Source organism: Cyanistes caeruleus, chromosome 1 (genome assembly GCF_971803275.1).
Source record: "Cyanistes caeruleus chromosome 1, bCyaCae1.hap1.1, whole genome shotgun sequence".
Taxonomy (NCBI): domain Eukaryota; kingdom Metazoa; phylum Chordata; class Aves; order Passeriformes; family Paridae; genus Cyanistes; species Cyanistes caeruleus.
The window spans coordinates 71,607,893-71,624,925 of record NC_141701.1 but is presented as its reverse complement, the minus strand read 5'-3'; the positions used below and the strand labels follow the sequence as shown (position 1 = coordinate 71,624,925).

The 17,033-nt window shown below is 45.8% G+C and overlaps 2 protein-coding genes across 5 annotated transcripts in view; one reads left to right on the top strand and one right to left on the bottom strand.

Annotated features, from left to right (window-relative positions):
• The window catches only part of ADCY2 (adenylate cyclase 2), a 294,388-nt gene that overhangs the window by 186,511 nt on the left and 90,844 nt on the right, over nt 1-17,033 (bottom strand). The window lies entirely within an intron of this gene.
• LOC147655589 (uncharacterized) lies at nt 1,795-7,860 on the top strand. The gene has a single exon (XM_086901958.1). The coding sequence runs from the start codon at nt 1,795-1,797 to the stop codon at nt 3,883-3,885; it is 2,091 nt and encodes a 696-aa protein (XP_086758084.1). The 3' UTR covers nt 3,886-7,860.

Genomic DNA, 17,033 nt, shown 5'->3' with positions numbered 1-17,033 from the left:
TTCTGATAAAGAACTGTGTCAGATATTTCAGGGAAGGAAAGAGCATTCATTACTGTCAACCCCTTTTCACAAGCTATATTCAATCTCCTTAAAAAAAATATAACAACTTTTCTGGCTTGACTTTAACATTCTGATCTCACCTCTGCTTTGTATTCTTATATTTCTTTCAGTAACATTGAAGAGTGTAACTTTTGTCTAAAAAATCCGTTATCTCTTTCTCTGATTTTGTTGCATTTCTTCTGTATTTTTCTTTCTCTTCCTGTATTTCTCAGCCTCCTTTGGACTGAATTCTTTTGGGATCCTCCCTCGTGGGGAGCCCTGCTTATATCAGTTCTCTAGTTTTGAAGAAAACTCCCGAGCTCATTAGAATCTTGTTTCTCGTGTTTATTAGAAGGTCATCACAAAACTTGGCAGGTCTCTCTAGGCTGGCTACACAAGGTTATATCTTTGCAAACTGGTACATTTCTTTCTTCTGACGGTACAACAAGGCCTTGTGGCTCACCCTGTGCTTGATGCGCAAAATGGCCCTGAACTACACAGTTCTTTTATCTTTATACTTATTTTTACTCAATTAACAATAGACACGTATATTATTTTTCTTAATGACCCAATGACCCAACACCAATGTGCTGCACTGCGGCACTTTCTGTCCAATCACTTACTATTACCCAAAAACCTCCAGGAGAAGAACATGAAGAAGAAAGAAGAAGGGACAAGAGACAACATCCTAAATCTTCCATCTTGTCTCCTGTTCTCTAAACTAACTTTTTCACCCAGTGATTTAAGAAAAATTTCTAATCTACACACACTTTTAGCTTTTTCTATCCAATTTTAACATTTGTTTTTATGTATCACCATGAAAACATGCTCATGAATTTCACGTTATATGAAATTCAGTGTTTTTCTGGATCCTAGAACTAAGTATTAGAAACAAGGGCACACACTCTGTATCCCAGACTCCAACAAAGAGGAAAAAGATGTGCTCTGCTACCTGAATGCTCAATGTCTCTCTAGGGACAGCATTGTCTGCTTAGGCAGTTTGCATCAGAAAATCTTTCCCTAATGTCTGCACTCCCAGAGCAACTGCCTGCAGCAATCCTTCACTGTCAGGTATTATGGATGCTAAATCTAAACCACAGTGCCTGTACAAATTACAGGCCGCCTGGCTCCTCGGGCTGCCTGAGAAAATAGCCTGGGAAAAATATGAGAAGGAATTAAAACAATTCTCAGAGATACTAAACAGCCTTGCAGGTGCTGTTTTGCAGTCTTGTTTTCTCTTGCAGGAGAAGGCCAGGGGGGTGATGGGCCCCCCTGACCAATGATGGTGATGTAGCACTTTGTTAACCAATAGGAGTTTCTTTTCTGTACCTTCCACGTACCAGTCTATAAAACAGGCCTGAAGTAATAAACCAGAGAATTCTCGTGTTGTGACTCCCTTGAGAGTCCCGTGTCGTTCTTTCTAGCCGTTCCCAATCGGAGCGACATCTGGTGACCGCTGACGTGTGGTGCAGCCGACCCCTGAGGTCAGAAGGTAACCGACGTGACTTCTGCTAATCCCCTGAGGGTAAGCAGCGAGCGGGAAAAAGCCAGCCCTTCCCCCTAGAGGGGTAAGTGGAATTCTCCCGGGCTTTCCTAGAGGAAGCTGGTTCTGGAAACCAACGGGATAGTGGAGCCCTGCCAGTGAGCGGGCTTGGAACGGCTCATCTTGGTGAAGCAGAGCTCAAAATTCCCGGGTCCGAGCCGTTAGCGTGTGCACAATTGCATTCATGGAGCCGCCAAGATAAAGTCCTCATAATGGGGAACTGTACTTCGGCTGATGAACAGCTTGCCTACCTTGCATGGCAGGATGCCCTGCCCCGCATGGGACTCAGTGTTTCTGAAGATGCCATGCGTGCCTTATTTCAGTGGGTGAAAGAGCAAGGTTTTGTTATAACTATGGACAATGCTTTTGATCTCGAGACTTGGTCGTCGATAGGGGACTATTTATGGTCGGAATTGACTAACGGAGATACCAGCGTGGGTGGCCTGGCGGCCACCTGGGGAGCGCTTTTTAAGGCGCTGGAACGGAGCCAGTCTGAGAACATTGAGGCCGGGATGGAAGACTTAGATACCAGGAGTGCCTCTTTTGTGCGAGATGAGAGACTGGGGGATGACACCGTAGATGACTGGCGTAGCGCCTCCTCGGAGCGGCCCGGGTCCCCGGAGGACTTGGGCCGCGGGCGGAGGCAGGCTGCGCGCCAGACATTCCCCCCCTCCCCAGGACCGCTGCAGCAAGCACCGCCGCCAGCGGCGGCGGGGGGTGCTTCCGCCCCCCCACTGCTTTCCATGAGGCCCGTGCCGGGGCCGGCGCCGCCCCTCCCCCAGACTCGCTGTGGCTACTTGGCTGCAGCAGCGGCGGGGGGAGTTTCTGCCCCCCCACTGCCTTCCACGGGGCCGGCGCTGCCCCTCCCCCACACTCGCCGCGGCTGCTCTGCCACCATACCTGCTGTAGCTTCTGAGCGGCAATCTACATGGCCTGAGGTGACCGGCCCACCCGTCTCTTCTGGTGCTTGGGACGACCCAGCAGAGACTCTGCCCTGTGGCCTCGGGCCGTCCCCACCCCGTCCAGTAGCCGCGTGTCCGCGGCGGCGGGCACAATTTTGGGATATGGTGAGACAGCGAGCTCTGGAAATGGGGGATTGGGAACTGCTCGAGAGGCTGGGGACACCTGGGACTGGGATTTTTAACACCGTAGTTGCTGGGGCGGGGGAGACAGAGGAAGGGCCGGAAGTCACTTCGGCTCCTGATGGCTGGGTCCAGCGGGAATGGGAAGTCGGAGGGGCGCCCCAAGGGGCGGCCCAGGCCTTCCCTGTGTTTAAGGCTGCCCCAAATACGGGACAGCCCGACAGGCACGATGTGATGGCGTGGAAGGTGGTACAGGATCTACAGAGTAAAGTTGCACAGTACGGGCTCGGATCTCCCGAGGTTATGCAAATTATTAGGGTGATAGACACTGATCTGCTTGCTCCATATGATATTAGACACCTGGCTCAAGTTTTGTTCCAGCCTGTGCAATTTAAAGTTTTTGAGGATAACTGGAGACAGATGGCTCAGAAGGCTGCAGACGGGCATACGCGTCTGCCTGCACATGATCCCAGACATGGGGTCAGAGTAGAGGCCCTGATGGGCATTAGTGACTTTTCTAATCCTGATATCCAGGCCCGTTGGGACCCTAGAGTCCTTGAGCAGGGGCAAAGAATTGGTATTGGAGCACTGCTAAAGACTATGGAAACGGCTGCTCCCAGGCCACGATATGTGACAATCACTCAGGGTTTAAAGGAACCCTTCTTGCCATTTGTTGAAAAAATTGCAGCAGCCTTGGAGAAACAGGTTGAAGATGATAACCTGAGACAGCTTTTGTGTAAACAACTAGCAAGAGACAATGCTAATGAAGATTGTAGGAAGATCATAGAGGCTCTTCCAGGAGACCCTTCGATACCAGAGATGCTCCGAGCCTGTGCCAAAGTGGGCTCTGTGGGGCACAAAATGTCTGCTCTGGCAGCTGCTCTGGCGTCAAAACAACCAGGACGCCAGGGTGGTTCCAAGAAGGGAAAGGATGCTCAAGGCAAGGCTCGGCAGGTGCAGCAGAATAACAAAGGAAAAGGAAAGTTTTTGTGTGCTAGATGTCACAAACCAGGTCATTTTGCTGATCAGTGTAGATCTAGATATCATGTCAATGGTCAGCTTTTGGGGGATTCGGGAAATGTGTACAAGAGCGCACGGGGGACCTGCGCTCTGACACAAGTGAGTTCCCAGGGCACAGCTCCCCCACAGGCCTACTCAGCCAGCTTAGAGGCAGCACCCAGGGGGCAGCTGGAGTGGATGTATACACCGCAACAACAGTGACATTAGATTCTACTTATGTGCATAAGGTTCCCCTGGCTGCTTTTGGTCCTCTGGGTCAAGGTTTGAGTGCACTGCTTGTGGGAAGATCTAGTGCAACACTGCAGGAGATTTTTGTACACCCAGGGGTCATTGATGCTGACTTTATGGGACAAATTTGTGCCTTGGTTTCTACTCCTTCCCCCCCTGTTACCATTCCTGAAAAAACTCGCATTGCTCAACTTGTGCCTTTTAAGTCCTGTGCTCCTAGGACTGCTGATCAGACTCGCGGGGATGGTGGCTTTGGATCTACCGGACTGCCCCAAGTCCTTTGGTCTGCCTGTATATCTATTCAGCGACCTCAAATGACATGCACCCTGAGTCTGCCAACTGCCAGCCCGCCGCAAATTCAGCTTCGAGGTCTCATCGACACCGGGGCGGATGTGACGATCGTCTCCTTCTCTGCGTGGCCTCCGTCCTGGCCCCTGACTCCTATGGGTTCGGCCATTGAGGGATTGGGAGGTACCACGCAGACATTTGTGAGCCAGCGGCCCGTGCTGATCAAAAACCCAGAAGGGCAAACAGCTACGGTCCGGCCTTATGTCACTGCAGCTCCATTGAACCTCTGGGGGCGGGATGTCTTGGCAGCATGGGGGGTGCGGATTGGGACACATTTTTGATAGGGGCCACTGTGGCGAAGGGCACACAACCTTCCACGCTGCCCTTACGGTGGCTGATGACTAAACCCATCTGGGAAAACCAGTGGCCCCTGGCTAAAGAGAAATTGGTTGCCCTTCGTGAATTGGTCCAAGAACAGTTACAGCAGGGACACATTGAGCCTTCCACTAGTCTCTGGAACAGTCCCGTTTTTGTGATTAGGAAAAAATTTGGGAAGTGGAGATTGTTGCAGGATCTCCGCAAGATCAATGCAGTCATGGAAAGCATGGGGGCACTGCAGCCCGGCATGCCATCACCTACCATGCTTCCCATGGGGTGGAAAATCCTGATCCTTGATTTAAAAGATTGTTTTTTTACTATCCCATTGCATTCTGAGGACAAATGCAAGTTTGCTTTCACAGTACCTACGATCAACAACGCTGAACCCGTGCAGAGGTATCAATGGAAAGTTTTACCACAGGGCTGCAAGAACAGCCCGACTATTTGTCAGTGGTATGTAGCTCAGGCCTTATCTGGAGTCCGTGAGCAGTTCCCTGACGCTTATTGTTATCATTACATGGATGACATCCTGGTGGCAGCATCCACCCAGGATGAACTGCTGAGGATACAGCCCCAGCTGTTTGGAGCTCTGCGTTCTTATGGCCTGCAAGTAGCTCCGGAAAAGGTTCAGCAGCATCCTCCTTGGAAATATCTAGGAGTCAAAATCTTAGATCGAACCATTTGCCATCAAGAGGTGCAATTCGTGAATTCTATCAAAACTCTGAATGATGCCCAAAAATTGATGGGTATCATCACATGGTTGCGTCCTTACTTGGGACTAACCACAGCACAATTGTCCCCATTGTTCAACCTTTTAAAGGGGGACCCTGATCTGAATTCCCCTCGGGAGCTGACTCCTGACGCGCAGCAAGCGCTGGAGGATGTTCAACAGGCTGTTTCTGCTCGGCAGGTTTACCGGGTGGATCCATCCATTGATATCACTGTTTTTATTACTTGTCCAGAGTCTCATCCCACAGGTATCATTGGCCAATGGAGTGAACAATGGGCTGATCCGTTGCACATTTTGGAATGGATCTTTCTGCCCCATCAACCAAAAAAGACGGCTCCCACATTATTTGAATTGGTTGCTCAATTGATAATTAAATGCCGTCAGCAGTGTTTGCAGTTAATGGCAGCTGACCCTGAGAAAATTATCATCCCGATCCGGCGGGAGGAATTTGAATGGAGTCTGACCAACAGTGCCTCTTTACAGAGTGCGCTGGAAAACTTTTCAGGGCAGATTGCCTATCATCTGCCCAGCCACAAATTGCTGCAATTAGCAGGGTCAGCTGAATTGTCCTTTCAGCAAAACAGTAGTCGGGTGCCAGTGCAAGGACCCACCGTCTTCACTGACGGTTCGGGAAAAATGGGGAAAGCCATTGTTACATGGAAGGATGAGTCTGAGTGGCAAGTGCTGGAAGGCCATGAGACAGGCTCAGCCCAGCTAGTCGAACTAAGGGCCGCTACCATGGCATTCCAGCGGTTTTCTCAGGTACCGCTGAATTTAGTCACTGATTCTGCTTATGTAGCAGATCTCGCTAAACGTTTAGATTGTGTGCTCCTGAAAGAAGTTGATAATGAACGTCTATTTCAGCTGCTGAAGTCTTTGTGGTGTGTGATCCAAGCTCGAGTTCACCCATATTACATTCTGCATATTCGGAGTCATACCAATCTACCAGGTTTCATAGCAGAAGGTAATGCCAGGGCTGATAGGTTGGCTAACCCTGCTTGGGTAGCGCCTCAGCCTGACAAAATTGCACAAGCCAAAGCATCGCATGACTTTTTCCACCAAAGTGCACATACTTTGCAAAAACAGTTTTACTTAACACCGACCGAGGCGCGTGACATTGTCAGTTCTTGTGCTGACTGTCATGGGCTCGCAGCACCTTTGCCAGCGGGGGTGAACCCCAGAGGGTTGAAAGCCCTGCAGCTTTGGCAGACAGATGTTACTCACATTGCTGAGTTTGGCAGACTTAAGTATGTGCATGTGTCTGTAGACACCTTTTCATCTGCTATGTGGGCATCTGCTCACACCGGGGAAAAGGGTCGTGATGTTATTGCCCACTGGAAAATCGCGTTTGCAGTCTTGGGCATACCTTCTTCTGTGAAAACTGACAATGGTCCTGCCTACACCTCACAAAAGACACGACGGTTTTTAAAGTTATGGGGAGTTCCACATGCATTTGGTATTCCACATTCTCCCACTGGGCAGGCTATTGTCGAACGTGCTCATGGTACCTTAAAACGTGTTCTAGAAAGACAAAAAACGGGGATGGTTGGAGAAACTCCACACAGCCGACTGGAGAAAGCCTTGTACACAATTAATCACCTCACAGTGAAAAAGAATTCAGATAACCCTGTCATCTTGAATCATTTTCTTTCATTGCAGTCTTCATGCGAGGTGCACCTGCCTTGAGCGAAAGTTTGGGTGAGAGACCTGACCACCAACAAGTGGCAAGGCCCGTGCGAGCTCATTGCTTGGGGTCGTGGGTATGCATGCGTTTCCACGGACACTGGAGTACGGTGGATACCTGCAAGGTGTGTTCGCCCTGATCTGCAGCATCAAAAGCAGAAAGCAGTCAACAGGCGACCATCAGATGGTGACCAAGATACCAATCATCATTTCGATGGTCCTTCTACAAGCAGAGACTGAATATTCTTACCTGTCGACAAGTTAAACTGTCAGTTTGAACAAATTAACAATGTTACTTGTTGTGTGAGAGTGTGTGTTGGTTTACTGAATTAGAGACACTGGAGTCAACCATCAATCCCTGCAAAGAAAACAATTCTTAAATACCAAAACATAAGCCAAAATTCTAGATTAATTCTAGATTAGCATCCATTCAAAGTTCTAGCAAAGAACCCTCTTGTGCTGTGTTTGTTCTTCCTCCTGCAAGGGCCCAGCAGGACGTGACAAACACTGCTCTTTTATTTATTTTTTTTTAACAAAAAGGGTGAGTTACGGATGCTAAATCTAAACCACAGTGCCTGTACAAATTACAGGCCGCCTGGCTCCTCGGGCTGCCTGAGAAAATAGCCTGGGAAAAATATGAGAAGGAATTAAAACAATTCTCAGAGATACTAAACAGCCTTGCAGGTGTTGTTTTGCAGTCTTGTTTTCTCTTGCAGGAGAAGGCCAGGGGGATGATGGGCCCCCCCTGACCAATGATGGTGATGTAGCACTTTGTTAACCAATAGGAGTTTCTTTTCTGTACCTTCCACGTACCAGTCTATAAAACAGGCCTGAAGTAATAAACCAGAGAATTCTCGTGTTGTGACTCCCTTGAGAGTCCCGTGTCGTTCTTTCTAGCCGTTCCCAATCGGAGCGACAAGGTATCATATCAGTTCATTAATTATGGAGCAGAATTTCCACACTTATTCTTCTTTAACTCTGATACTATTGGGGTGTCTGGAACCCTGATGCTAATCAGCAAATATATAGCAAAAAATCAACTACCTCATCATTCAGTAGTACCCATGCCTGCAACTCCCAGAAGGAGATATAAAAGTTTTAATGTTTTCTCAGGAGGACCACGGCTTACGGATTCAGGGCTTATCACATCTCGTGTGTGAATATGAAGGGAAGGCATGCCCAGAGGAGAAACTGTCCCTATGTTATTTGCTGTAAAGATATTAAAGTCAAATCTTCACCAAGAAAACCACTTCCAAGACAAAAGTCATAATGCTGTTTATGAACATATAGAATTCTATTTGAAAATATGTGGCTCTGGTTTATGTTGGAGGTTGCTGACTCTGGTAGCCTGACAGAGACAAAGCTGCTGAAACACCACATCCCCACATCCGTCCAGTTGTGAGGCATACATATATACAATGCATTTATACACATACCAATAGCCAACCACACATCTGTTTTTTCACTCAAATGCAGTATCTTCAATGTAGTATTGAAGATCTATGCAGTACTTAGGCAAACACAAGCCGTGCCAATATCCTGGTCCTGCTCCCCTCTCTCACTGTTCAGGATGAAAGCAATTTAGCACAGAACACATATGTAGATACATTATCCCTCCAGGAACTGGCCATAGATACTCAATCTGTCAACAGCCAGCCTCTGGATTATCATCCACCTGCACAAACAGGTCTGTCTCTGGTCTGTCTTGGACTCCTTGCTTCCTCCAGTAGTCAATTCACACAGCCTCTAATCTCCCACTCACCACTAGTGCGGCCTGACCAGTGATCACATTTGCTGAAATACACCCACAAAACATATGTGCAGCTGCCCCAGCTCTCAAGTCACTCTGACCCACAGCCCCCTAAGTACCAGCTTCTCTCTCCACTACAGCTTCTCCACTACAACACCTGGGACCCTGTGACACAAGGTTTTCATTCTGTGGTCTCCCCACACACATAGGCACATGCACACAGAATAGATGTTAGGAATGGAGATTGAGAAGAAGACAGGACAAGCAGCGTGGGTCAGGGACAAGACGTGGCCAGATAATGGTACTCACAACAGCCTGTTAACACATGGTCATCTGCTTTTATTGCTTTGTTCATCTATTCTCCCATATTTGTTCCTCCTCCAAACAACTATGATCCCTTCTTTTCCCACTTTGGTTCCTCCCCTAAACATCCCATCCTAAGTCAGTTGAGTGCCCAATTTGCTCTGATTAGGTTATTTGGGTTCCTCTGACACAATTTCCCTGCTCTTTCGTATTTTTGAAGATTAGCTATTATTAACATTGACGTAACAGCTGATCCAGTCTAAGAGTCAGTGGCGTTAAGAAAAGCACATACAATGGATATCAGCCAAAGGCTTGAGACAAGGAAAATATATCCAAAATATCCAAATCTGAAATGTGTACAGACACGTTTTTTCCAGAGAGGACCAGCTGGTTACAGCTACAATGATTATCCCAGTAGTAATATGAGAAGGATTGGAGTCACTGCTGAGGCTTCTCCACCAGGACTAAAATGGCTCTCCAGCACACCTGCTGCCAGTGGTCTCCTCCTCTCAGAGGAGGGAAAGGGGCAGAAATTTGCCACTCAGGACCCATCAATATCAGTGTCTCATTCAAGACCTGCACTGGGCAATTCAAATGCAGAGCTGGGTTTAACACTGACTCTGCTGAGAAAAAAAGGGCTGCAAAGTGAGATCTTTATTTGTACTCTGTTCTAACCTGGCAGGAGCTTAAAGGTTAATGACAAAGTGCTGTACTGATGGGACAGGTAGGTCCAGGGAGGATATAAAGCATGTTTACAAAGGTTACTGCTTGCTCCCCTACCTGTCCCAGGTAGGCCAGGTCTGCTTGTGTGCAACCCCTGGATTTGACTCAGGAATATTTTTAGCAAATGCAGCTCAATGGAAGCTGAAACAATGTAGTTCAGAGAAAGTAATTAGATAATGATTTCAGGGACTCTGTGTGCACCATGTAAAAGAGATTCTGAAGTGACACAGTCAGTACCAATAAGAGTAGAATGGGAATAATCTCTTGACTTAGAGATCATTGGTGCAGCATCAATAAACTGAACAGAGGTGAGAAAGTTCCAAATAGCCAAGAAAAACATGTACTGTCTAAATGACTGGAAAGCAGTAAAAAACCTGGTGTCATCATTGATGACTGAGCAGCAAATAAAGCAAAATCTTAGAGCAAATAACAGAACATTATTAAAGGTGCCTCATTACCCACCTGTCAGCTTGTCAATATTCTACTTCTCCTGTTTATTAGCATATATGCTTTTGTCCCCATTTTCACACAGATAATGTAATGTTTCTTTTCTGTCTCCTCCTTTTTGATATACTTTCTGTTTTATTGTGGACATTTCTCCACTTCCAGAACTTTTGAATTTTTATCCTGTGCTTATTTTATTAAAAAAGAAAGTGGGTAGAGGGAAGGGGGCAGGCAATACAAGCTCTAAGGATCTTAACCAACCTTACTGTATTTGATGTTATGAAATAAACTAAACATGATGAATGAGTCAATCTAAATAGTCTTTTAGGGCAAAAGAACTAGGGTTGGAATGCCACCACTTTGCTGCCCTGCTAGACCTTGAGGATATCGTCACTACAGCAACAGCCTCACTGGGTGTCACACAGGGAAAACACCATTTCCTCTCTCTGCCCCTGCCTGCTGGCCTGTGTGAGATGGCTGGAGAAGGCGGACTACCCCAGAGCATTATTCCTTGTCACTATGGTCTGTTCTTTCTACAGACCAAATTTTAATGACTCCACAGGCCAAGCAGCGCATGTGAGTCTCTGTGTACATGGACATTAGCATCAGTCAACATTGAGAGACCATCAGCAAAATCCCAGCTGACTTCCATCAAAAGCTGAAACTCCATCTCATCACCTATGTTATAAATGCATATTGTGATGTTGGCTTTTTGCAAGTATTAAGATGAATGTTATATGTGTAATGTTAAAATGGCTTTGCTGTAATAGTCGATATAGTATGTTTGAACTGTCTGCTTAGGGAGGATATCCTCCAGTGAACAGATCATGGGGCCCAGACTGCTATCAACACTCACTGCCTGTGGAAAGAAGGAGCCAAAGCCCAAATCAAAGGATGATAAGAAAGGAATTAAAACAGCAAAGCTAAGAAATGCACATGCTCTAAAATGGTGGACCCAAAGACTGCCCATGCAAAATAGTTCCTGGAAAAGTCTGAATATGCATGAAGTCCATGCAGTAGAAATTGTATATAAAGAGTGGTCCCAATACACCAGGTATGCTCTTGGCAGAGAGCCAAGCACCTGGCTGTTTTAATCCTTTGCTTTATTGTCTTTGTCTCCTATCGTATTTTTGTTTTTATTAAATATTTTAAATTTCTCAGGAGAGTAAACCTCGTTTTTCATGCCTGCATACTAGAGGAAACAGAATATTTGCACACCTCATAATTGCATTCAGAGTGTGAAGCTCTCTCAAACAAGCTGTGGCAAACCTCCTTGAATAATCCCAACAGTTTTACTAAAAGTAAATATGGGAGTAAATGCTCATCAGGACACAGTCTTTTCCTGTCTCAAAATAACTTGAGCAGGATCTCATCTGTATGTGTCTGGGGCAAAGTGTAGCAAATAACATTAGTAAATAGGACAAACAAAGCTGTTGTGGTTAACCTGAACAAATATTACTGTGACAGAGGCTACTAAACTAGGACCATACAGAGTGAGACAGTATTCAAGACAAAGAAGGTCATTTAAGTGGCCATTAGAAATCTTTTAAATGAACAAATTTCTTCGCAGCAAAACTTGATATATCTCTTTGGAGCAAAACTCAGTTTTGGCTTCTAAAACACAACATTGTGCCTGCGTTGAAGAACTCAGAATCTCATGCTTCAGAATTTGACCTACTCATCTGCATTCATTAATGCTGCAATAATTTTCCTCAGTTTAAAACTGACCCAATTGAATTTTCAAGTCCTTCTTTTCATCCTGTTTTGCAGCAATGAATAGTGGCAACAACTGTTGGAATGACAAGTGCTGGAATCTTGAATAGCTTGTATTTTGCATGCATTGAGAACAAAAAATCTGCTGGAATCCTTAACAGTGATTTTGCTCAGTTGTTTGTTTCCTGTCCTGCTGAGGCTTCAGTCAATGACAGCCTATCAGCCTTAGTTCTGGGCACCCATAAGCAGTTGAATCTTCTGCAGATCTATACAACTTCAACATTTGTAAGTCTTTATTATTTGTTAAAAGGCTAAAGGGTTTAGGATTAACTGTGCTATTGTATATCCAAAGACACAGAAGCTGGCCTAAGGTTCAGATGCAGACAAATCACTTGATAGCTTTGTGTTTCCAGAGCAGCATGAGTGGTTTCACACAGCCTGAACTCCCAAAACCTGTGGACCTGAGCTAGCCTGGGGCAGAGACAGCTTGCTTACTTCAGAACTGTATCCTTGTGGCTTCTGTGCTGATAGACTGCCGCACATCTGGCAGAAAATATATCCTAAAAAAACCCAAAGAAAATAAAACTGCAAATAGGTTCATGAACATAACTTTATGTCTGACAAACTGCAGCCTTTGCTGTTTGCAGACTGTTGCAATCAAAGTTGTAACTCATACTGCCCCACTCAGAAACAGGCAAGAGCTAGCAGAGTCCAGGGAGGTGACCTTTGCAGCAAATATGCAGCATAGAGTCTTTAGTATACCCAGAAACTGATGTCAGATAAACATGATTTATTACACATAACTAGAGGGAGACACAGGAGAGACATGATTTCTTCTCAGGCCTAGAGACAACAAATAATGATGCTACTTACTGGGTATGTAGGAACATTTATACCTTGGGAGAGGAAAGAATATGCAGTACAATTTCCAAAGGTGCAGTCCTGTGAAGAACTAGGAATTGATGAGTGCACAGAATCATAGATTCATCAGGGCTGAAAGAGACCTACAAGATCATCCAGTCCAATTGTCCACCCAGCACTACCACTGTAACCCCTAATCCACCAAACAATATCACTGAGCACCAGATCCAGGTTTACTTCAAGGTTAGCAGACAATGTCCTCCGTCCTCCAACCTCCTATCTCTGCTGGTAAACTGGAGTGGAAAGCAGTTTTGAGTTCCACGATCATTGCTTCTGTATAGCTGTTACCTTCCTCACTAGCACCATTTTGATATGGGCAAAGCAGTATTTTCCCAGAGCCTTGACTCGTCTTAGAGGACAGAATATGTCAGGAGAGGTTTGAAAGAAGTTGACACCTGACCACTGTGTTCGCGGAAGGGAAAACAGGCAGGAGTTTAGGCAGGTAAACAAAAGCTGTGCTGTGCTACAAGCTCCAGGGCCAGAGAACAGTTCCCCTTTTACCAGCAGCATAGCTGTCGCTGCTAAGAAAAAAAGCCAAAAACATGTGACAGAAGTTTATCTCATTTTCTCCTGGCCTCCACATGCTTATTTGGGAGCATTAACTGATTCCATCACAGGACCTAAAAGATAGACACTTGTAGGCTTCAAGTTAAGGCAGTTCTGCAGCCAGCATTTTACTGAAACACATGGCGAAGTGTGCTGAGAGAAACAAGGGCTATCCAGGGACTTGCATGAGCACACAATACCATGGGTGCACAGGAGTGTGAATTCTGGAAGATGACTGGAAAAGGAATGACTTCTACTTTACACCTTAGCACTGGTGGGTGGCAGGGGTTTAGATGACAAATAGAAAGACCACATCCTATTGCAGGCATCTACAGAGACATGGGGTCTTGAACCACTACAGGATGGATTCTGATTCACCAAAGTCTTCTTTACACAACAAGTGTTTGTGCTCCTGATCCATATTTTATGCTGCACTAAAAGTGGCTGACAGGATGGAAAAATGTGTTCACGTAGTGAAAGATATTCTTTTTCTACAGAATTCTTACAAATAATATGTAGAGCTAGATGGTAATTCTTTGAGTACATGAAATGACAAAGCATCATACCTAGAGTTGAGTATCATTCACAGAATTTAATGTTCCAGCTGCAATAAGAAAATAACTAATTCACAATAAATTTGACAAAAATACCAATCTGTAGAAGTACTGTGTAACTGAATAGGCTGGCCTACATCTGTGAAAATGGAAGCAAATCAGTAAAACTCTCAGACAAAGTAACTAAGATTCTTTACCCAAGAAAAATTATCTGGATGGATAGTATTACAAAATTCTGAATTCATGGGTATAACATTTTACTAATTTACATTAGAGTCATCTTTAGAAGGATCCGGAATACAACTTCCATGTAAAAGGTGTGCTATATAGGTGACAATTTGGTTGCTGCTCCAGCCTAGAAGTCCTGGAATTTCCAAACACCTGCTTAAATTTTTTTACAGTTTTGGAAGTACAGTAGCCTCAAGACTGAGAATTCTGACACAGACATTTTATAATTTCAAGAACATACTGAAGGACTGGAAGATTGTTCAACAAATTAAATTATTCTGTAAAATTAAAACTGTTACAGAAATTGTCATTTTTAGAATACGAAATGTAAGCTAAAGTGGTATGAAAGTGTTAAACAAATATTTGCTGCTGATAAAAATATTAACTTAAAGTTAACACAAATGTTAATCTAATCCTTTCAGTAAAGTTTAAGAATCAATGCTAACTGGAGTTATTTGATAACTCATGGAGATATTCCCATGATTAAGAAAAAAGGAGGTGTAATAAAGAATTGAGTAAATAAAAATTCGGAATAAGAAGTTTAAATAAAGTATGTATAATTATAACTAAATGTAAGTATGGAATAAGGAATTCTCCTCCCGGTCGAGATAGAATTCCTTTTCCAAAAATCACGAATTGCAAAAGAACCCCCCCCCCCCAGATAACAGGTTTCAGCAGACTCATCAACTCGGAGGAAAAGACAGGACACAGGCCATCATAGAAACAAAAGAACCAGCCTAAAAGTCTACCTCCAGAGAAAGGCAACGCCCGGCCGATTTCGGCCGGAGACCATCAAGCAAGACAAAAGGGACGAGCCCCAGGAAGATGGTCGTTGCCAGAATCGAACACCACACCCGCCAAACCCATACTACAGAAACTCAATCAAGAAAGACAAAGAAGAGACTACTCCTCCGAGATATCCATCGGCGCTAGCCCGGATCTCTCAATCCTGCTGTGATGAAATATGTTAAAATACATACAGACTCACTTTGCATTTGAGGAGACTCTGCCCGGATACTTACTGACTCAATGTTCTAGGCCAGGAAATCCATTCACCAGACAATCAGGGACATTTGGTGAATGGAAACTGGTTGGAATTCTAGCCTGGGGACATAAAATCCCTATAAAAACCCAGGCCAGAGAACCCTCAGACGTGGATTTGGGAACACCTATACCTTGCGTATAGACCCTATCCACCCAGCGCTGCGCTGTCCATTTATTGTGGTTTTTTTTCCTCACTGTTTGTTGCTTTATTAATTTATAATAAATTTATCTTTGTTAATCTTTAATCTGCCGTTGCATTTATAACAGATTGGTGCCGTGACTCGGATCGGAAGAAACTGTGGGAGAATCTCGCTGTCCAGGGGGGTACCCCCGCTGATTTCAGCGGCCTGGGGAGCAGAGACCCTCCGCAGTTCGCTCCGATTGCCGAACCAAATTTAGGCTGAGGAAAAACCATAATAAAAAGGGGAACAGATCCAGAGAGCTCGGGAAGGCAGGAGCCTTCGGGAAAGCCGCGGCTTGGTAGCTCATAAAAGGTCATACGTGCACGAAGACGCCCTCGCAGGAAATTGCTGTAAGTACTGTGAGGTTAAGCGGGTGATCGGGCGAGTTTGTGAGAGACGTGACCTGGTCACGAAGCGAGTGTGGACTTCAAGGCCGCGTTTCCATCCTCCCGCGAGGGAATTGGCCGGCCGCGAAGGAAGCGATTCTGTGTGAAAGGGTCTCTCTTTCCTTACTCGTAAAGCGTGAGGCTAAAGGGAGTCTCAGGGGACCGATCAAAGGGGGCTGAGAGAGGAAGGGACGTCCAGTCGAGCTCTGGAACTGGTAAACTCTCTCAGCCAAAAGATTTAGAAAGTCGGAACATCGAGAAAACCCCGGTACAGCTAACCGAGAGGTAAGTATTGGTGCGATCTAGGACTTTCAGACGAAGAAAAAAAAAAGACGAACACAACGCAGAGCAGGTAAGAATCGTAAGAAAATGGGACAGAGAAAAAGTAGAACGCAGAAACTAGATAACGAGAAAAGCCCATCAGAGGAATCAAAACAAATGCTAGACATCCCACCAGAGAGTCCTTTAGGGTGGATGTTGAGAAATTGGGAAATTTGTCCCGAGAGACGAGGAAAATCAAAGGCAAAAATGATTTATTACTGTGCCGAGATCTGGGGAGGACAGGAATTGAGAAACTGTCTCACTTGGCCAGTATTGGGAACATTTGATAAATGGACGTGCAGGGAATTACTCGCACACGTAGAGAAAAAGGTCTCGCCAGACGGCGAGGAGAAAGAGTATGCCAAACTCTGGTTAAATACCAGAGTGCGGCTGTTTCCAGTGAAACAGAAAAACGAACATAAGACAGAGACCTGGGAACCCCTGGATCACTTACCCCCTCCATACCGCGGGCCAGTAGAGCCTCCGATGATGGACCAAGTAGTACCATCAGCACCCGAGGGTTCCATGGGGCAACTAGCAGAAGCACGCTCCCCTCAACCACCGGGAGTAGTGCCAGAAACCCTCACTACCCCCCCACCTGCAGAAAACCCAGCCACCGCACCCTCTTTGGAGTCGATGTTGGCGCAAGGATGGGGCTTACCCCCTCCACAAATCCCGGTCCGGCCACCACAGCTGGGACCACCGAAAGTATCAGAAGGGAACCCTCTGAGTCACTTAGCTGCGGCAGACATCCCGCCAGCAATGAGGGGAAACCCTCCCGCAAACTCCAGTTCCCCTCCTGCAAGCAGGACTCGGTGGAAATCAAAAATAGGGAATGGAGAATGGGGAGAGACAGAAAATGGGCACCGAATGTTCCCTCTCAGGGAAGTGCCAACCGCCCCCGGAGTAATTGGATTTGTAAACGTG

Coding starts and splice junctions, on each gene's coding strand:
- LOC147655589 (XM_086901958.1), top strand. CDS start 1,795: ATGGGGAACTGTACTTCGGCTGATGAACAGCTTGCCTACCTTGCATGG.